The sequence below is a fragment of the Mus caroli genome, unplaced genomic scaffold (assembly GCF_978045245.1).
Source record: "Mus caroli unplaced genomic scaffold, Mus_caroli_1 scaffold_5, whole genome shotgun sequence".
NCBI classification, from domain to species: domain Eukaryota; kingdom Metazoa; phylum Chordata; class Mammalia; order Rodentia; family Muridae; genus Mus; species Mus caroli.
The window spans coordinates 37,740,508-37,763,933 of record NW_028227260.1 but is presented as its reverse complement, the minus strand read 5'-3'; the positions used below and the strand labels follow the sequence as shown (position 1 = coordinate 37,763,933).

General features: G+C 38.1%; 1 protein-coding gene across 1 annotated transcript in view; it reads right to left on the bottom strand.

Moving 5' to 3' along the window:
- Positions 1 to 1,114: 1,114 nt before the first annotated feature.
- The window catches only part of Pcdh19 (protocadherin 19), a 100,639-nt gene continuing 78,327 nt past the window's right edge, over positions 1,115 to 23,426 (bottom strand). The window contains exon 6 of the mRNA XM_021153647.2: positions 1,115 to 2,109. Within this exon, the coding sequence (XP_021009306.1) occupies positions 1,520 to 2,109 (590 nt within the window). The 3' untranslated portion in view covers positions 1,115 to 1,519. The remainder of the gene's footprint in view (positions 2,110 to 23,426) is intronic.

The window sequence follows — 23,426 nt, the reverse complement described above, 5'->3', positions numbered from 1 at the left end:
TAGGGGCATTTGTGCAGTGTTAAAACAATAACAACAAAAAGAATGTCCGGTTTGTTAGTGTTAAAAGGCATATTCCTAGCCTACAGAAAATAAAAAGAGTTAGCTAAATCTTAAAGAAGTTTTGTCTTAATAATTTCTTGTTCACATTTTTAATCAAAAAAGTATTAGTCATAAAAAGATGAGTTCAAGTGTCTGAGTGTCTCCATTTAGAAGGCACAGTAATTAGATTAGTGATGTTATCACCTGTCTTTACGTATGTGTACACTTCATACTGCTTACTCTATCATTATTTATAAGTAAGATAAAGAGCAATATGGAGCCCTTGATTCCAGCCCATGATGCACTTTACCATCTAAGTCCAATCATGATTGGGAAAACACTGAATCAGGAAGTGTGTATCTAAAAAGATGGTAATTTAGATCTCAAAAATAGACTCAGTCATGTTGCATGAGTTTTAGATGATTGGAGACAGGGAATTTCTCAGCCTGAAAACTGATAACTTTGGGAGTAACTTTCCTGTGCAGGGCCTGAAAATTAGAAAAAAAATGTATCTCATAAAATTTTCAACACAGTATTTCTGACAACTGCAAATTAGATAGCAGCAAATCCAAAAATGACTTTCTACAATGATCTAGCGACAGACCGAGGCAGAAGACTGAAAGGCAGGAGAAATCCTCCTTGAGGTGGTGAGCAATCCTTCCATGGAGTAAACCATGTGTGCAGCCACCAAGTCCTCGACCTCTAGGCATGGTGTCGCTAAACTCATTTGCTGCCTCCATTGTTCGCATTTTGTTTGTTTGATATTTTTTTTATCTGTATTTTTATTAGTTTTTTTTAAGAAAAGAAAACATCAACCTTTAAAAGCCTTTTGCCATCACCACACACATAGCAATTTGCAATATCAAATACAACAACAGCACAGCTAGCAAAAGGGTTCTTAAAGCAGGGGCATCCACAGCAAAGTAGCGGCATTGGAAAGTACTCGAGCTTCAGAAACAACCTTTTGGGGGCTCGATTTCACATCACTGAAACAATGAATTGTACACAATAAATGACCAGTAACTTGTCTACACTACAAAAAAACAGTGGCGAGCTTCTTAAAGGTGTCCAGAGCTTTGTTTTTTTTTTTTTCTTTTTTTCTTTTTGCTTTTTTTAAATGTAATTCTTCACAAACAATGGTAATTTATATTATCATTTTGACATATAAAAATATATAAATTCAAACACTTAATACATAATACTTTTTCACAACTGAATTTGCCTCTGTTTCCCCAACATCAAGGCCTCATGTACAACTCAAGCCAAAGCTAATTTGCTCCAACTGAACACCCCTACTGCCTGTTGAAACGAGAGGGATTGTCACAGAATGATAGTCACTTATACACAATACATTTAGGGAAAGCTCTGCAATGCAGCCACTCAAGAACCAACCATTGGTGAGCAATTAAAATGAGCAGCTGCTACATCTTCACTAGCCAGTGTGGTTTCTGTTCTCTCTCTTCCTCGAACCCAGATGGGTTTAGAGAACGATATCCTTCAGACGCTTCACGCCAGGAGATTCCTTGTCACGACCATCCTTGCGAATAGGGTTGACCTCATGCATCACTTTCTCGTTGTCGGCTCCACGGGGCTCAGCCTCAGAAGGACGAGAGGCGCCACTGTTGGCATGGTGCTCCAGATCATGAGCTGGAGGAGCCAGGGCGACGGTGTAAGACACGGAAGGCTTGGTGGGCAGAGGGCTCTTCAGGTGAAGTGGGGAGGTGACAGGGCTAATAGCTTCACACCCATTGCCTGCCTCCCGGATAGCGCTGTTGACTTTGGGGCTGCAGATGGTCACATCGACAGTCCGCTTGCCTTTCAGGATGGGACGCTCCTCAGCCCGGTGGCTACTGACATCTTTTCCAAAGGTCGCGAAAGTCCGTTTGGTGGGGCCGCAGTCGTCATAAGCCTCAACATCAGCAGCAGTAGCTTCAATGGACAGAGCGATGATGTTCCTCACGTGCTCAGGTGACTTGGAGCGGGTGGGCATGGGATTCCGAGGCATCCAGCATCTATCAGAGTGGCCAAGAATCCGGCATTCTTCCCTGCAATGAAATCCTTCATTCTGGTCTGTAAGAAGAAAAGGAAGATGTCAATTTCATCAGCTTTTCCCAGGAATCACAGAAAAACCCAGTTCTGGTTTCTCAAAATCCATAGGTCCTTTTGGGAAACAGCACTTTCGATAGTCTTACATTATCTTTGGGGACAATTGTGGGAAAAAAATAGATTTTTAGATAACTATAGGTCCTCCTTTTTTTTTTTCCTTTCTTGCTGTTCTTACTGGTGACAAAACAAAAATCCTAAAGAGAAACAAGTTATGAAGAAAAAATATTTTTAAATGTCCTAAGTGCTAAGGTGTGGAGAGTCAGCAATTTTATTAACACCTACTGCTAAAACTGACCCATGTTTGAAAGTGCATTCAGCACAAGACTGGAAGCAGTGGAGGAAGCCCAGTGCTCGATTAATCAAAGAAACTTGCCCATTGTTCCTAATAACACTATCAACCACTTTCCACCTTATCAAGTGATACACGGCCTATCCATTTAGATTACTATGCATTCTCTTTGAAAACCTAATACATAATTTCTCTCTCACCAGCAGTTATCTCAGTCACTTCATTATGACATCTCTATGACTAGATTTCCCAACAGAAGCACTATGACTCCTTCATTTCCAGAGAACTCACGAGCCTCAATTACAAGCACACACACACACACACACACATGACTTATATGTTGGGGATCATTTAATTAGCCACAAATAAGCTATTTCTCCCTATTTGCTTTAATCTTCACTTTTCTTAAGGACCTACTTCCTAATGAAATATATATATATATATATATATATATATAGTAGGAATGCAAATTATAACAGCTATTAGAGAGAACAAAATAGAATGTTCCTAAGAAATAAATTAAAAACAGAAAAAAAGAAAAAAGAAAACCTCTGTCCTCTCACTTCTGGACATATATTCAGAGAAAATAAAATAATAAGGTTCCCTGCAAAACCAAGTGTATTTTTTTAGTGTGACATTAGCCAAGTTACAGAATCACCTTAGTTACCATCAACAGATGAATGGATAAAGAAAGCGTGATATGTCTGCTTACTGGAATACTGGAATTACATAGTCATTAACAAAAATGAAATTCTATCATTTGAGACAAAGTAAATGAAATTGAAGTGCTACACTGAGCAAAAGAGCTACATGGAGATGAAACTGGAAAACCAAGTGCCACATGCTGTCCTTCAGATATGGAAACTACAAAAGGAGAAAAGTAGCCATTAGAAACCAGGAAAGGCAAGGATAAGGAGTGAGAGGAGTAGGCAAAGAAGCATGACAAGTGGAACTACAATGTGCAACAACATATTGGATATTTGAGAGGATCTAGAAGAGACAGAGGAATTGAAGACTCTAAGGAATGAGTAGGTCAAAGTGCTTATTATATTGATTTAAATAATACATGTTACATACAGATATTAAAATGTCACAGTTCACACTCAAAAATATGTATAGTCCATCTCATGCTACCAAAAATAAAGATTTTGTTGACTGCTTTAATCCTACCATAGAAGATCTCAATAGTTCGAATTCACAATTATTACAATAACATATTTTTATCTTTTCAGCTCAGGTATATTGAGGGCTAAGTCTTTTATTTGGCTCTCAGAGGAGTTTTCTATAAAGACTGCTTTGGCAAAGCATGGGGTTAACATCTGCCTGACCACTGAACAACCATGTACTATTTAAAATCTGACTAAAGAAAAACACCTGTATAAAAACATTACCAACATCTTTAATATGGGTATTTTATGAATCATTTCAGTGCTTAAGAATGAAGCACTCAGAATTTTGCATATTTGAAAGCCAATAACAAAAGAGCACCATCACCAACAAGAAAAGTGCCTGCCCCAGAGAAAGGACAAGTCTTCAAATGCAAGCCCAATTTTCTATCCCAACTGCATGAATAGCCATGCATGTGAAAACCTGAAGACTTTGTCAAACCCTTTTCTCTGCCTCTTCCTTGTAAATTCCAAAGGATGACATCTAATACCCTATCACAATGCAACATGCATATGTTCATGGGGAGGCATAAAATATAAAAAGTAATGAAAATAGGCTTGTACATGCAAAGAAGGAACTTTATGTAAACCTCAAATACAGGAATGAAAGAATGGCTCTACCTCATGTCAGTTTCATTTAAATCCTGTGCTTTCTATTGGAGTCCCCAGGATTGTAATAGTACTTACTACCAGATTTATAGATTCGAAGTTTTCCTAATAATAAAACTTTATCTCATAACTCTTCAGGTAATACCTATAAAAATGACTGTCAGAGTTTGGGGTAAAGAAGTGAAAACACAGTTTTGTTAATAATTGACTTTGATTTGTATAAATCAAACCAAGACTCTCCAGAAGCCATCAGGACAAGAATTCCAGAATGCAATGGAAATTGTATTATTTTTGTTCCTAAATCAATATTATTAAATGTGTCAATATTACTAAAATAAAGTCTAACATAGCTTAAAATATTTATATCTATTTTCTATATAAGATCATGATCTATACTGACAGGTTAAATGTACTATAAATCATACTTTAAGTTTAGCAAAGAAATTCACTGTAATATCAAACATGAGAACAACACAACAGAAAGGCCTCTCATTGATATCAACAAAGAGAGATTGCATAAGAAAAAGAAGAAAACAAATAAAAGAAAAGAAAAAAGGCTAATATTGGAAAAGTTATAACAACTGGGTGTTAGACAGAGGTATGAAACTAGAGAGGAGCCATTTTGCATCACCCATCCACAAATAGGCAGAACACTGACTCTTGTTTAAACACCCTAATGACTTAACAATTCCCTCTTAGGGTTGCCCTAAAAAGCATATATGTGACTTGGTATTTTCTTTCTTTTTCTGAAAGTATTGGCCTAAAAGTAGGCAAAAGTGTAAAATTCTAAAATCTACACCTATTTGTGATCCTTCAAACACATTGCCATGTACAAATTAGTGAAAGTAGGTGGTGGTTTTTAAAAGATGTATTTCTGTTTATGTGCTTGAATATTTTGCTTCTCTGTATGTAAGTGAATTGGTGCATGCTTGAAACCTGAGGAGGCCAAAAGAGGGATGGCTATCCTGTGCAACTTGCATTACAGATAACTTGAAGGTACCATGTGGGTGCTTCAAGTTAAACATGGAGCAACTGCTCTTAACCACTGAGCTCTCTCTCTAGCCCTAAGGCAAGTGGTTTTAATTCAGACATACACATGACTACAGTTGACTGTTGAGTTTTTCAGCTAGTCTCCCCTACTCCTGAAGTTATCCCTGGGCCTTACGAATCACACACACACACACACACACACACACACACACACACACACACACACAGAATCAAAGTGGATGAATAAATTTGGAAGAGGGACACAAATCATGATGTTAGAGACGTCTTCACTTGAAAACATAGTTGTTTTAAGCAAAGGAGGAGGGAGAGGAAAGTAGGAGATAAAGCTCCTGATATTTAGATATTAATCAATAATTGTTCTATTATTTTTGTCAGGACTTTGATGAGAGAATTTCCAAGCAGCTGGCAACAAATAAATAAACAATAAATAAATCTCCAAACATCAGTCTTGCAAAGCTGCAGGAGGCATAACAGACAACAGTAATTATATTGTGATGTGTAAGTAAGTAATTCAAATAGAAAAAGACCAGAATATGTTGTTTTATGCAAACAGTAAAAGTTTGTACAGCAATAGCTATTGTCTTTGAGAAATAAAACAGCTGTCCTTTTAGATAAAGGCAAACAATGTGCTTCAAAAATAGAGTCTATGCATGGTCTCATCCAAAGTAATAAAAGCCAACTCAGGCTTTGCTAAACGTTTCAGAATCCTGGAAGACTAGAGGAGCTGAGAGGCTCTGTTGGATTTCTCTATGTGTCTAGTCACAATGAATGTGGTCAAGAACACCATTAGTTCTTTATTATGATTCAAAGTTTGAGTGCATTATCTCAAATATATTAATGATCAAAGACTCCAACACTAAAGTAGTTTAAGGCTATAGTTGCAAGAGCATTGTGTTACCTCTTTAGAAGTGATTTTCAAATAGGAAAACATAAGTGAGTTCCACCTACTGCAAGGTCTAAGTAGCAACATTAATTCAACATACTAGCAAGTGATCTATTAATCAGAAAAGCTTCCTGGATTATAACATTACACACCTACATAACTTACTCTTCATCAGCCCATGAGCAAGATAATTTATAAGTAAAACAGGGTCAGTTTCTAGAAAAGATAATGGAAGAAGGGAAATGTCATTCAAATTAGTCACATTTGCCTAATTGAGAATGCACAATTTGGAGTGAGCTGAAGAGATGAACCACTGATAAAAAGTATTCACTGATCTTCCAGAGGACTGGAGTTTGGCTCCTAGCACCCATGTCAGGTGTTTAGAAGTGACTGTAACTTCAGCACATGGTAATCTGATGCCCTCTTCTGTCTCTAAAAGACCCTGGCACATGTGACATATATTCCTTCACAGACACCCAAATAAAAAGTAGCTTTAAATAAAACACAATTTTTGATTACTATCCCCACTTAAGTAACTTCTACTCATCTGGTGCAGAGATTTTAAAAAGCTGCTTACAAATAACTTTACTGATTTTTTTATCATTAGAAACAGAGCCCCACTTACATTAGGAATAAGGTACTTCATTAAAAAATGATTGCACTTCCTTCTAGACAGGCATGATCATATACCTAAGATCAAACCAACCTTATAAAGGCAGAATGTTATGAAAACTTAAAAGAGAACTTGGTTTATCTGTGAGACTATGTGTCCTTATTTTTTCCTTCTTTGTCCTATCTGGAACAGAATCATAGTGACTACAGCTCTAATATCTATCTTAGTAACAATGCAGTAACTCTAAGGATGAAAATAATGAGCCTATGGGTTGCAAAACAGAAAGATATAAGGACCTTAGTATATAGCTAAAAGTATATAGCCACCGTATCAGAGCTGAACTCTCCTTATGTAAGAGGCAAAATAAACTCCCGTTTAGTTAGGTCATCTATTTTCTTCGGTGGAGTCCCTATTTCCAATAGATGAACACAACTCATGGTGGATAACATTATTCCTGAAGTCCCAACTAGAACTTTACTTTCTTAAGGAATCACTCAATGATCCAGTAGACTAAGATAGGGGCCATAGAAACTCTCTGTCATAGCATTCATCCTACTTGTAATTATGTAATTCATGTGTGTTCTGCTTGCTTTTTAAAGCTCTGAATAAGCAAAAGCTATGGTAGTCTGGTTTTTCTGCTACCTACTAAAACTAGCAAAAAACACCACAACAGAGCAATTGTAGATAACAGTTTAACTTAATGGAATGATTAAAACATACAGAAAGAACAAAGAAATCTAGATTGATCCTCAAGACAGCAGGCCACTGACACAACTCCTGAAATTGGAAATACATGTCCTAGCTAATAGAAACATTGGAGAAACCTATGAAGGATTCTGTGTCACTTTATCAAAGGCAATAAAAAATGGAACTTGAGAAGCATTAGTCAAGTTACAAGTGCTTTGGGGTAGTTTTAAAGCGATCTAATATGCATTTGACATCCAATTGAAAATATAATTGCTTCAACATGGAAGCTTCCTATCCTGAAAATAGTTAGCAGGGACCAGACCTGTGATAAATTAAAATTTTTAACTTAGTTTAAAAGTGCTATCTCTAAACTGAATGTGTTGTTTAAATATCAAACACTGTTTCCTCACTCACAGTCAACCATTGAACTGAGCCTGGGAACCCCAATGGAAGAGATAGATATGGACTGAAGGAGCTGAAGAGGATTGTAACCCCATAGGAAAAACCAACAAATATCATCCAACCAGAACCCGCAGAGCTGCCAGGGACTAAACCACCAACCAAAGAGTACACATGGAGGAACCCATGGCTCCAGCTGCATATGTAGCCTTGTCTGGCATCAATGGGAGGAAAGGCCCTTGGTCCTGTGGAGGCTTGATGACCCAGAGAAGGGGGATGCTAAATGGATGAGGCAGGAGTGGGTGGGTGGGTGGAGGAGCACCCTCTTAGAGGCAAAGGATAGGGGAATGGGGTGGGGAGTTCATGGAGGAGAGATGGGGAAGGAAGATAACATTTGAATTGTAAACAAATAAAATGATTAATTAAAAGGCAAAAGAGAAAATGTCATTGATTCCCATAAAATAGAGACAAATATGACCTAAGATAAGCCTTTCATATCTATAGGAGAAACTGATTCACTCTGGCAAAACTAATTTAGATGTTACTGAAAAAATATTACAAGATTTCATAACAAAGTTATTTTACCAATCTATTCTGTGGGGGAACTATCAAAAGGAAGATTTATTCAAAAAAGAATTCCTAAAGCACTTTCAAGGCCTTCAGAATCCAAAGAAAGGACATCTATTCTGTGTCTATAACTTGACAAAGCACTCAGAGTACTAATGAGCTCCATGGAAAAAGAAGCCAGGACAGGGATGGTGAAAAGGGGATAAGAGCAGGAACTACTGTGTGGGGCTCAAATACTCGGTGCTTGATATTTTGAGAACTGGCTTTCCTTGGATATCAAGATACAAGGAGAAAAGTACCTTTCTAATTATCTAGAAAAAAAAAATTCAGTGAAGACTTAAGGACAACTCAAAGCCATAGGGGAGTGGAATTACAAACACTTCATAAAGTGGAAAATTAGTCACACGAAACGGTATTCCTTCTGAACAACATGCGTGGGATATGTATGAAGGCTAAGACAGTTTTCCAGACTTAGGAGCCAGTAGTACTAAGCCATCCTGCAGCCAGTCTAATTCTGATGATGCTAACAGCTATTTGTATCTTACTCCCTTCTGCCTTTATTCCTTCCTTAAATCATTCATTTTTGTTGTCCTCTTCCCTAGCCTCCTACTTCCAATCACTCCTTACTATACTCAGATACACATCAGACAGAATCACTAGGGTGGCAGAACTCTGACATTTGAAAATGCTGGTGTGTTGTTATTTAATAGATATCAAAATGTGCTCCCCACAAACCAGTTCTTATGACATTGAGACCATTCCCTACTATTTTTCATTTATCTAAGGATATACATTAAGAAATGCCAGGGTGATAAGAGGCTCTTCTGTCAAGCCGAGACAAATCTTTTCCTTTTGTAATTTAGCAGAGCATGCAGTAAAGGGGACCCAAATTTTATGGAGTAAGGAAGAATAGACACAGCTTCTGGTGGAGAAGGGTCAGGGTAGGAATAGGGTATTAAAACAAAATTATTGAGCATGGCAAAGTGATACTGCCCCAAATGAACAAAATGAGAAAAAAGCCAGTCCTAACTATCCTAGCTTTTTCAGGATGGTTAATAAACACTGGGCATTCTATAAAGATTAGTTTTGGCTTGACACAGGGAAGGCAGCTGAAAAGAGGAATGAATCCCAACCTTGCCCCAGACAATTTGACAGATCAGCATTAGTTATCAAGTACCACCCAACAGACAACTTCTGGTGCCAAATGGTACATAAACTCTCTCTCCTCATTCATGGTCTGTTCACCTGGAATTCACGTCCCACCAATAGAACATGGAAATGGATTTAAAAGATGAACCTTTTAAAATGCAAAGCAATTGAATCATCTTCAATGGAATCTTTAGTACTGAGCTGGTTGAAGAGACAGAGTTAAAACATATTGAAGGATAAGTGCTTGAGAATTTAATATTTATGATAGATGACAGTGTGGCATGCACAGTTCATACAAACTAAGTTGCAATTTTGGCAGTCACAATAGTTCCTGGCATTTTCATTTTTGTACTGGTGCTCAATTCAATTCCGTCCATAAAGAACAGATATTGAGATGTGTATAAGTATAAATCATTTGTGCTGATTCATGGGGAGCAAGAAACTGGAGTAAAAGGCTACCCAGAAAACAGAGCCAGAGAAATAAGAAGTGGTGACAGTGACTGAGATAAGCAGAGACGAAGTAGACTGGGATCTTTGTGTTTGTCTTCTGCGATGGAAAAAAAATTATGTGACAAAGTGCTGGCCATCATCTAAGTGCCTAGACACCATTTTAAAAGGCATCTTTGCAGATAAAATATGAGATGACACAGAAGGTCGCTGAATGATCCCCTACAATGTGAAGCACTGAGATGCTGCAACTCTGAATGACATGAGGCCGTTTTCAAGGGTTTTGCTGTAAGATTCTCACAGAATTAAGCCCCTTAGCCCTTGCCAGTGAGAATCTTACACCTAGTCAGGTCTCTGAAGAATTCAATCCATTTGTTTGATTTTGTGTAGATTAAACACAGCCAGATCATTTCACACATTCAGAAAGTGGTTATGCTCTTGGCAAAGTGGAATCTTTACATCATGCTCACCAGGAGCTCTGAACCTAAACTTGGCTGTAATTTGGTTTTATTCATTTCCAAAAAGTAGAAAAAACATAGAAAAACTACTAGCATATTATGAAGTTGGGCAAAAGCTGCATTGTGATAGATCTGAGGCTTTAGATGCTTGAGACAAAAAGCACATAGTAATAATAGCATAAGTAGTGTTGGCAGCTAAAGCAAGAAAAAAAAAAAAAACAGGGTTGTTAACCAGGAGGAAAAAAAATCCTCATTGCACAGTTTGGGATAAAGCTTAATGATGAGAGTGCTTGCCTGGCATAGGGAAGATGTTGAGTTTTACTTCCAGCGCTTAAAAAAACAAAAACAAAAACAAAAAAAAACCTTCCATTTTTAAATGAAAATGTAATGTTGGACGTTGGGGGGAATATCCAACAACAGTGTTCCCCTTAACAGGAACTGACACTTCCTTCAGTTAAGTCCCAGGACACCAAGTTTTGTGGAAAGTACAATACTGGCCATGAGTCAATAAACATTGCAATTTTAACTTCAGATTCCTTAGAGTTTTTTGTAATACCAAACAGTTCTCGGGACTGGTGGGGGAAGTAAAAAGACTGCATTAGTAATTTTCCAATCACTCCTTCGAGTTTGAAAATAAAATGTTCAGTAAGCCAATCAATGTTTCTTGCAATGATTAAAAGGACTAGTGTGCCACGTCACTGGAAATAGTCAGTGAAAGGAAGCAGAAATGGTGGGATATTGGTGTCTGTTAGCTACCAAGGGTGGACTATCTGTTACCAACAGAAGTCTTATAGAAAATGTTCGCATTATCTTGATGGTTTAATGTGACTTTAGCTACCATCTGGAATGCTATAGTATGATGACACTGCTTCTGGGTACAGAAAACAGCAAAATCATTTAAAAATTCATTTCAGATATCTTCCTGCAAGCTAATAAATTTTATAGCAGTTTCAATCCTTCTTTCTTGCAACAAAGAAAAGCTTAGTTCCAGACAAATTAAAAGTAAATTGATTGCCTTAGGGAAATATATTCAAATATCACTTTTCTGTGTTGGAAATCATTTTGGGGGGGATCTTGGGTAGAATAGTGAAATAGATGGTAGAGATGATAATGTAAAAGGTACAGAAGCAGGTATGTGGAAATGATAAGCAACAAAGAAAGAGCACCCAACTCATGAAATCCTTGTTTGCACAACTATGTAGAAGTCAACTTTAAATAAAATGCAAATGTGTCACTGGGGTGCAGACCTAACATTTGTGCTGGAATTTATGAATAATAACTATGAATAATGAATAGTAAAATTGAAGGGATCAAACGTCACCTTCTGTTTACTTGCCATTACCCATCTCTTATGGGCAATGCTCAATTTTGTTCTTTTGCACTTTTCTTTAAAACTACATAGAATTATTCTTTTGAGGTTGTTCACTTAATCACTCAAGTTAGAGGAAAGCAGACTGTATGTTATTAGGTGCTGTCTCGAAAGCAATTATACAAATTCAGAAGACATTTGAAAATGTGAGGGTGTCTTAAATCTGTCCTATGATCTTATCTGGAAGGAAATGGTCCTTATACCTTTAACATATACATGCTTCACTGTGACCTCATCACCTTTGCCAACTCCTCACTGATGCAGAAAATGGAGGTTCCATAGAGCATTAGAGAAGCCTTGCTATCTATTTGAGCCACCGTTAATGGGAGTCTTTCTGGAGTTAACTCACACCTGTACCCACACTAACACAGTACTAGAAAGATGTAGGTAGTAACTGATGCATAGTAAGCCTAGATTATAGAAACAAAATCTACCCCTCTGTTTCTCTTCCCTGGCACTCGCTCCACATCATCACCTGTATCCCTACTAGTCCTTAACAATTACTTGTATACACAAATTAAAACAATAGAACAAATCAAAAGATTACTGGGGAAAAAAATAAAACAGAACCATAAATTTAAATCCTGTGCCCAATTGCAGATACCCTTGGAATAATCTCATTTTTCTGACACACTGCAACTCCTAAACTCCAATCTTACTGTATTTCCCGCTTGTTTGTTAAATCTGTATCTTTCATGACTGGATCTGTGAGACACAGGGCTAATGAGGAAATACCATGCAGTGGTAAGAGAAGCCCTAAGCAATCTGTGCAGAAAACAAGATAGCAATGGGAGTAGAGAATTGGAAGATTCACTGAAACCCGTGTGAATTCCATTCTCTGATATTCCAATTTGGCAGCTGGAAGATGGGAGGCACAGAAGTATTTAACATGAAATGTTGAACTTTAGCATATAAATACTCTAAGAGTAAATTGAAATTATTAATTACAGAAAAAGCTTCTTTGGCCCTAGAGCTTCCTTATCCCTTAATTCGACTTTGAATTTTTTTTATTTATTTCTGTCAATTGACAGAACATACTCTGCCTTATTATTAAAAATGCAGATGAAATAATCAGCTTTGAAAAATGCAAATGGTAGTGAGTTAAAGGGCTAAAGACCATCACTTGCTCATATATATTAAGGCATGTCCCAAGTCTTCTATCTATCTCTCTATCTACCCACCAACCCATCATCCATCCACCCATGTATTAATCCATCTATCTATCTATCTATCTATCTCTATCCTAATGGCCATGAATTAATCCATTGGGCTGGAGAACTGAGAAACAAAGAGAATAGGGCAGGAAAACTGATACTCAGAAGGCTTCAAGAGGCATTAAAAATACTTTGAATATGTGTGCATGTGCACGCACACGCACACACACACACACACACACACACATTATAGGTAGGTTATACACAGTGTTGTAATGCTGGCATAACTTTATGTATAAGATGCTTATAGAACACTAACAAAGTAACAGTTGCTAACAAGTAATTTTCTTCTCTTGGGAATCTTTGTACTCTTCAGAGCATAAAGTTTTGAACAGAGTTTATACAAACTGAAAAGTTTGCATTTTTAACATGCTATTGTCCATTCTGATCTAGGAGATCTATGGTAGTTGAACAAATGAGTAATCATTTTACCAAGACAAAAATGGACAAACAAATGAACCTCATTCCTTATGTAATGGCTGTTTAAAAAGACACCCGTGAACCCAGTGCTTGTGAAGTATTTTTGTGCTGTTGTTCAACAGACTGAAATGAAGATTGTTTTCTGGTCTGCATGACAATTAAAAACAACCTCTCCTTCTGGGCATGTCTGTTTACAAGAGGAATGAAGACAGAGCTGGCCTTCCTTCTGTACCAACCAACTAGACAAAGGAGATCCAGAAAAAAAAAAAAAACGTTAACACTGACTAATATTTAAAATTAAAAATAATCACAGCATCTAAATGCTTCAGTGGTTTCCCAGGAGCTTTGATGAAGCCATAAAAATTTAAAGAGAGCTATCAAGCAGACTGCACAGAAAGTAGATGGGACTTGTTGTGCTGGTATACATCTATCATCCAGGATTTGAGAGGTATCGGCAGGAGGGTCAGGATTTCAAGGCCAGCCTCTATTCCAGAGAAACTAAATGTGACTGGCTGTGATAGTGCATACCTATAATGAATGATATCACCGGAGTAAGAGGATGCTGGAGGCTGACAAGTTTAAAGCTATCTAGGTTACACAGTGAGACTCTTATCAAGACAAAACAAAAACTAACAGTAGACGTTAAAAAGGATGCTCACATCTCCCCTTTGTTTAAGAAAGCTCTAGAACTTGCATGAGAGGAAATCACCCATCTGTACTGTTTACTTTCTTTTGACCACATTCCACAGATTATTCAGGGCTGTGGAATAGTAGACTGATTATGCAGTAGACAGAACAACCCTGTGAACCATACACTGCCAGCTCCTCTAGTGTATTTAAGACTGAACTGCCTTTACAAAACTTTATCATATTCATAGACATTGCATGAAAGGAGATTCTGGTGCTCAATGACCCTCTTCATCCAACCTCTAAATATTAAGTACTTTCATGGATTAATTCCCATTGCTTGTCCTCATCTACTTAGCTCTATTCAGCTCCTTTCTGCTGTGACCAAAATATCCACTCATTTTCCAGGCTCTCTTCAGATTGTACTTCTTTTCCTTCAGCTTTGTGGCTTTTCTTCATCATAGCAAGACTTTCTTCTAAAAACCTCATACCCTGGTTAGCTACAGGGATGCAATGATAGACAATAGCAATGGGTGAGTGTCTGCCAGGAAAGCCACAGATAATGGAAACAGTCCATTTTCTGAACACATTTCCTCTTTCCACTGAAGCCCCCTCAGAGTATGCCTGACATTTCTATGGGGCCCCTCCTATTATTAGAAACAGCTGTGTCTGGAATGCCTTTAGTAGGATATGTTAGCAGCAACATGTACAAGATAAAACTTTAAGGACAGGAATATTAACTATTAAATTACATAGTCTACACACCTTTTGACAAAGTTCACATTTCCCTATAAGGAAAATGAATGGTTAGTATTTGCTATACAACAAAAAATTTAAATCTAAGAAGAGTCTTCAATTTCTAAAAAGGCGCCATAAATTTTATATTTTTCCAAAAGGGGGAAAAAACAGACTATTCAGTAAACGACTCAACTATTTGCTCATTGGAGACTTGCAACTTAATGTAACACTGGCTCTCTCTTGCCCTTCACGTTAAGATCATTGGGCCATCAGCCAAAGCCTAGAGAAGTAAGTTTCATCTCAGTGAATTGGAATCTTTAGTGTCAGACACAGTCAGCCTGACTAATGGGAGCCACAGCTTGCCAAAACCCACAGCCTCCCTGTCTGTTCCACCCATCAAATATGTTTAGAGGTCCATGGCACAAACCCAGCATGCTACAGATCCCAATCAACTATCAATAGCTTAAGTGTAAGTGATTGTGGATGAAGTACAAGCCAAATGTGTTTCCCTTTGAGTTGCAGGAATTCCAATGCTGTTACGGCACCCATAATGCTCACAGTTAATGATTCAGACAGGCATCCACCAGCTAAATGTTATGGGATGCTCTGCAGATGCTACAATTACAACATGCAGCACACTGTTAATAGGTGTCCCAGTTTGAAGTTTCAGAGGCAACACATGGCTAATATTGACAAGACTTCCCCCATGCCAGTTGAATATGATGGAAGATGGAGGCATCCATACATTTCCTGCTGGATACTCTGCAGGCATGTTCCCATCTCTTTGGGATCCCACAGCTATTGAACAAAAGTGTGTGCGTGTGTACCTGTGTGTGTGTGTGTGTGTGTGTGTTGATTCTCTGATTTCCCCAAAATTCCAATATTTATCTTCAACAGTAATTTACCAAACTTTCTTCACTTTTCTACTTTTTAATACTTGTAGAATGACTCAAACTTGGTGCTCTATCAACTCAGTATTTTTTTCCTCAATTCACAGCTTCCAATCCTGTAAATATTTTGAGAGATAGTAATTTAAAGTGAATGGCTCAGGAAAATTATCACGCTTTTATCTAAATAGAAGACAAGCACATATGTGTATACAATGAATTGTGGTCACATCCATCCACATTACTGTCTTATTCCCCCTTCCCACATCTGCTGACTCTTGTCTTCCCAACCAGCTTCTTCTTGCTTTCATACATTTTGGTATGTGAAGGTCTTGTGCATGTAGTCACAGTTATTGCCTGTTCATAACTGTAATAGCCTGGTCATGTCACAAGAGAGCATGCTCCTCACCCTATGCCATTTATAATCTCTTCTCTCCCTTTTTGTTGATATTCCCTGGGGTTTGGAGGGGTGGTACAGATATCCTGTTTAGGGATGGATGTTCCACGTGACTTATTCTCAGGATTTTGACCAGTAATAAGTCTCTGTCTTAGTTATCACCCACTACAAAAAGAAGCTTCTCTGACTAAGACTGAGAGGATCAGTAATCTATGGGTATAAATAGAAAGACCTCAATGAGAATTTGTCCATTTAGCAAAGCATCAGTAGTATGTAGCACTACCAACCCTGGGCCTGTGATCTCCTCCTTCATAGGCTCTTGACCAAGTTTGTAACACCAGCCATTCGTTTCTTCTCATGGAGCAGGCTCAGATCAAATCATAAGGAAATCCTTCTAAAACCAGTTGTATCAAGAATGAAGATCACCAACTGGCTCATGCTACATGAATGTACTAAAAAAGTGATGTTTTCCTTCTTCCCGGATCACAAATGTGTCTTAAAATCCACACCCATTAGGAAGCCAGCTATCATTGCTTTACCTGGCGATTGCCTTCCCCGAAGAACAAGATGGAAAATTGAAGTCATTAAAGCTACCACATCCTCAGAAAGTTCAGGAATACGTATGCCTATGTGCCCCTCCAGTTACTAGAACTTAGACTACTGAAGTGAGCAGAGCCAACTTCCTATGCAATTGTGGAGAGAGGCCTGGATTAAGGATTGCATGCCCTATAACATCTGCATTTATTTTGAAGAAATCACATTTATTTCACAACAATAATGCCCAGATATTAGATGTCTGTAAGATTATATATTGAATCATAATTTAAACAACATAGCTGATTCCAGATACTGGGTACAACAGTATATTTCTCCTATCAACTAAATATTATCCAGCCTTCATTCCAGTCACCACAGAGAACAAATGGAGTGTAAATTCAGCTGCCATTTCAACAGGCATTTTTAGATTTTCTTGTGGTATTTAATATTTTACATTTTCTTAATTTGTCCAATGTCTGCCATTTCTTTGTTTCCTACTGTTGTAAGTGCAGCATCATAAGGATATGATTTTAAATTTTTCTAACCCTTGCCTAGTCCTCATCCCCTACTGATATAAAGCTATAAAACAGTATAATTAACTCCAGCTGCTCCATCTTCACTTCTGACTCTAGGAGCTGAGCAAGCCGACCCCGCAGGGTGTGGACTAAAGTGGGTGGAAGAATGTCTGGCTCCATCCCAGCCATGGTGTGCCTCACCCAAATTGCAGTCCTCCCCCACTAGACAATACCTAAGTTCTGCAACCATGTTTACACAGCTGGAACTGCACAGCCCTCAAAAATCATGCAAAGAAGGATAAGACTGCTCCCTGCTCCATTCGAGATTTAATCCTATTTCTTGAAAGAAGAATAAATGAATGTATTAAATTCCCAGTGTCATGATAAGGGCTACTGGGAAAGAGCCTGAATGCTCCCCTTCTGAACAGAATGTTCATGATCATGATTGCAGCAGCCCAAAGGTGTGAAGCTTTCTATCTGCTACTAAATAAACAGCAGTCAATGATAACTTCCTCCAGATGGAACAGCAGTAGTACCAGAAAACACGACCACCCACTAATGATAAAGTTCATTTTATCATTATCTTTAAAATGACAGAGTAAATGGCTTTACCAAAGCAGGGTTTCTTGCCAGCCTGACACATGAGAGTATAGATGAGCCTGTTCTCCCCTTCATAGAACCCCTACCTGAAATCTGTCATATTCTCTTCACCAATGTCAAGGAGCACCCTTCCCCAGCCCCATCCATCCCTAAGGTAAAGAAAAGAGAAGGGCTAAGTTTGATCATATCTTGACAGTATGTCTACTGAGAGCCTGAAGCCACAGAAAGTACTGAAGATTACAAACTGCTTAGGTTAAAAAAAAAAAAAAAAAAAAAAGCAAACATTTCTGCTCCAACCCTTTGTCCAAAGGCAAGTTTCTCTCAAGAAAGCAAGAACCATGAACCATATTTACTGGAGCCGCTCATGACTTAACCTGCTTCACACCTAAAGGAAGTTTACACCTCCATAGAACATCAGAAGGAAGCTTTTCTCAGTCAAAGTGACTTGAACAAAGGGAAAGATGTTTCCTCCTAAGGGCAGTCTAGCAAAGGGTCTAAGAATGTGTGCTTGGGAGCAAGCCTCTCAATCCAAGCTCTGAAACTTCATGGTACTCTCCTGAAAGTCACTTAAAATAACTATGGGTTCTTGGAATTATTTTTTCCAATCTGGAATAAAAGACTAATAAGACTGAGCTTTTGGGATGGACAGAATAATTAAAAGAAAAAACAAAAGAAGAAGAGTAACTATATAGAGAAAGCTCGACCTCTTTGGCAGCAATGGAGCCCACGCTGGCCCCATCCTTTACTATGTACACAAGTACTGGCGGAATACAAAGAAAAGTGTGCTAAGAAAGACCACGTCTAAAAACATCATCACATTAGGCTACACTGATGACCCAAATGCCTCCCAGGTTATTTGTTTGGGTTGTATTCACATTACGATGCAAGTGTTACTTGGAAAGGCAAGAGCAGTTTGTTTAACAAGTCCCTGGAAACAGAACATTAAACAATAAGTTTTTATGTGGCTAATAGGAAAGAAGCAAGTAAAGGAGATGAACACAGGGTGGGCTCTGAGTAGAAGGGCTAGTGGTAGGAGGAACTGTGAAAACTTAAACAGCACAAACAGTATTTGATGCTTGAGTTGCCAAATGAAGTCATAATGCAGGCGGACAGATACAGTTACACTGTGCACACAACTGTTTCAAATGCTGGGCCTTGCATCCCCCAGAGACCACAAGCGATGCTCTTTCGCTTGTGCTTTCTTTTCTTCCTGAGCACAGAGCTAATATCTTTGTTACAGATCTCATCATTTAAGGGAGGGAAACACATACACGAAGAATGTGCTCAAATTCAAAAACTACACTTCAGACAGGAAATATGGACAAAATGCCTAATATACTAAGTATGCAGAATTAAATTGAATGAGGCACTTGGGACAGGCAAACAAAAGAGGCTGCAGCACAAGCGCTTGGAAAGGCAGTACTAAGTTGGAAATACAGAAAGATTTCCTGTTGATTAGCCCAGAACATACTGTGAGAAGGGAGGAGGGAAGGAACGGGAAAGTTGGCGCTATATTCTGAATGCAAGAGAAAGGCATGATAAGCGGAAATCCCAATAATGAAAGTGAAATCATAAATTAAAGACCAGTAAGATAGCTAAAGTCAAAACACCTATCGAAAAAGAGCAATCACTATCCTTTTTTGTTTTTTGTTTTTTGTTTGTTTGTTTGTTTGTTTTATGTTTTTGGTTTTCGAGACAGGGTTTCTCTGTGTAGCCCTGGCTGTCCTGGAACTCACTTTGTAGACCAGGCTGGCCTCAAACTCAGAAATCCGCCTGCCGCTGCCTCCCAAGTGCTAGGATTAAAGGCATGTGCCACCAATGAAATCACTTACTTAAATAGTGATACATATAACTAAAACAAAAAGATGGATAGGCAAGAGTGCCCTTTAAAATCAAAGTAGAGAGCCTATGACAAATGAGGTCATCTTAATTCAAGGACAAAATATATTTATGATGTTTTACCCTCTATTTCTCCACTAGGATAAGTTATCCACATAGATCATTTTCTCAAAAGGCTAAACAATATAATCACTAGGAATAGTAACATAAACGCAGTTCTGAAAGATTGATAAAGCCCAGATACCATACGTATTAAGTACCCAGAAGAGTGCAAGACCCCCAAAGTAAATTGGAGCAACTCTGGCCATGGAATTTTGATAGGTCTAACATCCAGGAAATGGGCTAGGAGTCCTGAACCAATGGCCAGTTAAGAAATCAAAGGCAAAAGCTAATCATTCCATTTTGAAAAAGGCAAAGGCAGCTGCCAAAGCATCAGAGGGGAAACAGCTGCGCTCTTCACTTAGGGGAAAGACCTAATTAAGTTGAAAATTGCGAACTATTCAGAAATGGTGAAGGAAGATGAGAACATGAATTGGAATGTATAGAAGAAAGAGGACCACTTTTACAAAAATACACACATTTGACAGCTAAACACATGCAAACAAAAGCCAAAGAGGAGCAAGAATCTCACAATGTTTAACACAACTTAAACTGACCAATTTTTACGCCATGTCCCTCACAATATAATGGAAGGATTTTTATATACTAAAGCCTCAGAACTAAGAGTCAGACTTCCTGACACGTTGTCTTCTTTAGAAACAGACAAAAGCTCAGCCTTAGAGTCCTCCAATAATGTTTTAGTGCTAAATAAACTATTATATGCTAAATAGAACATTAGCAACAGTGAGCCCCTTTAAATCACTGCAGTCTGGACCCTGTAATATACATAAAGAATGGGGGCGCTCAAAGAGAGAAAGGTAGGTGCTGGAGATCATATAGGGACTTAGTGCAGATCCTGCATTACAAAATATGTGCTTGAACTGGACTTTACCACCATCTCCACAACTACAATAGCAGCAAAAAAGCAAAACAAAACAAAAAATAAAAAACAAGCAATCAAAAATCAAAAAAAAAAAAAAACCACAAATAGAAGGAGGAAGAATGCAACAATGACAATTTACAAATTCAAGATGACTGTTGTATATATTAACAATGTGAAAAAGTAATTTTACACTATCATTGAGAAATAGTCATTTTGTAGTTAACAATATATACACTATCACACACAAATAAGGCCCAGCATGGCAGCCCATGCCAGTATTCATTGCTTAAAGTAGGCTGATACAAAATCATCCTGAGCTATAGAACAAGAACCTTTATCAACAAAAGCAAATCTAGAATGACTGTTCCTCAGGAAACATGTACTCTAATAAGCCAAAAAGAAAGAGAGAGAGAGGGAGAGAAGGAGGGAAGGAAGGAAAGAAAGAAAGAAAGAAAGAAAGAAAGAAAGAAAGAAAGAAAGAAAGAAAGAAAGAAAGAAAGAAAGAAAACCCAACCAAAAAAAAAAAAAAAGAGTCCAAATCAGAGGAAACAAGGAGAAACAGGAACTAAAGACTGATTTTATCAGACATTTGGCAGGAGTCAGGGTCGGTATATAGCAAAGGGAGCAAGAAACCAGCAAAGCTAGAGTAGGAAAGCAAGAAGATACAAGCTGTGATTCAACTGGCATACTGTGGAAAATCAGATTGCCAGAGACACAGATAACACAGCAGGCCAAATCAACATAAAATATAAGAAAGTGAAAGGCCAGGAACTATACAAATGCTAAAGCTGTAGATATGCCTTGTCCTATCAATCATGCCCCTTGGGATACTTAAAGCACACCCATTCTTTCCTTCATTTCATGGCAACAGTTCTTCTGCCCTGATCTTTCTGGCATCAGTAAAGTTCTGCTGTATTTTCCTGAAGCAAAATGTCTTCCAAACTGGAGGAGGCAGTCCTTTGTACCAAAGATGAAAACTTCCTGCCAATCCAGTAGCCTTTGAGAAGCCTTTGTGACCCTGGAGTCACATATGTAGGAAGCCTTTGTGACCCTGGAGTCACATATGTAGGAAGCAGAAACTTTCTTTTAATCTGTGTTCTTTCTTCCAGTAAATCATTTCACAACTAGCATATGTAGAATAAGGGTATGAATGAGAACTTCCCTGGGGAATGAACCTTGATAGATGACTTATGTTGTTGAGTAGTGCTTAGAGAATGGATTGATGAATACTTGCTCATTTGGGAACACCTTTGACCTATGTGGGAAACTGGAAGCAGTAGTAAAGAAGCGAACTCTATCATCTGAAGAAAGCCACAAAAATGTTCAATAAAGGATAAAGTATAACTAAATCAGAAAAAAAATGAGCATAAAATTTCAATCTCATTGACTGTATCTCTGTTTCCTATCAAAGTAAAGTATATGGAGTTGTTCTTCAAAGGAAAGAACATAGAACAAAGCTAATCTATGGATAGGATGCTTGGAGGAATATCTAAACAAGAAATGTCAAGGTAAAAGTGCAAAGGAGAGGGGAGGGAAAGACTTCAGTTAAAACAGCAGTGGCCCCATAGAAGAAAAGGCTTGGAGTATTAGTGTCAGAAGAACAGATGAACTGTAAGAGGTGAGACCTGCTAGGCAAGCAGGAGTTGTCTTAATCTTTAAGGAAAACAGAAGCAGTTAACAACTAGGAAGGAGGGAATGAACTGACAATTAAGTCCATTGTACCCTTAAGACTTATTTGCTCCCTAATACCAGGGTTAAAAGCCTCCACTTTGGTAGACCTTCGGTAGTTTTTAGTTTAACTGTATTTTTTTGATAGACAAGTAGCCTGCTACTTCAGTTTGATTTTTACCCCAAGCTTTATGACATTGCCATTGAGCTGCTTCCAACAAATGAATGCCAAAGGGAGGAAATTAAGATGAAAGAACAATTACCCCTCAAAGCAAGCACACCATACCATCTGTTAACTTGAATATGGCACTCATTACAGACCCACTGGCAAATGGCTATGTGCTCAGGAATCTGAAAAGGTTGTGCCCTGAACCCAAAATCAGATAAAAGAAAGCTCAGCAGTGGAAGAGCTTTAACAATTATCAACCCCCTCTCTTTTCATGCATTAGAAAAACACAGGCAAGCCATGAATTAGCGTGGAAAAAAACTCATGCACATAGGTACTGAAAGAAAGGATCAGGTAAAGAAAAATCAGCACAGTCTGCTAGTCAAACAAAGCTACTCATAGCACTTCTATTTTGCCCATATTATAAAGTGGGAAGTAGACATGGATAAGAGGAATGACTCATTAGGATTATTTTGGCAATTCTGTTTTGGGTATCTATTAAAGAATAGGTATTGTGTTAAATGTTCACCATACACTACCATCTCATCCAATTTTCACCACCTAGCTCCCTGGCAAATTCTACCAATACCCTACATTATACAGATGTGAAATCCATGCAGACAAATAATATGTTTATAGTTACACAGCTATTAATCTGTGGGAATGTAATGAGAACCTGAACCCCTGACTCTTAGGTCGACCAGTGCCCTCCTTGGTAAATGAGATCACACTGAGATGAAAGTACTCAGGCCCACAGGACATGAAAGGGAAGGGCACAAGGGGGTGAGGGGAGACAACCTAGCAATCTGATTCACAATTATAGTGGACCAACAAGAGGTGAGATACATATAAAGGTCACCATGGTTACTGATCCTACCCATCCTGCTCATCGCCCCACCTTACCAACATATAAGCTGAAAGTTTGAGAGGCCATTTAAGGCAGCATGGTAAACAAATGCTATAGTGTTTTCAAGTCCTTGCTCCCACTGAGTCACATGCTATAAAATTATTTCAAGGACTATTTTTTAATATTGTCCATATAGC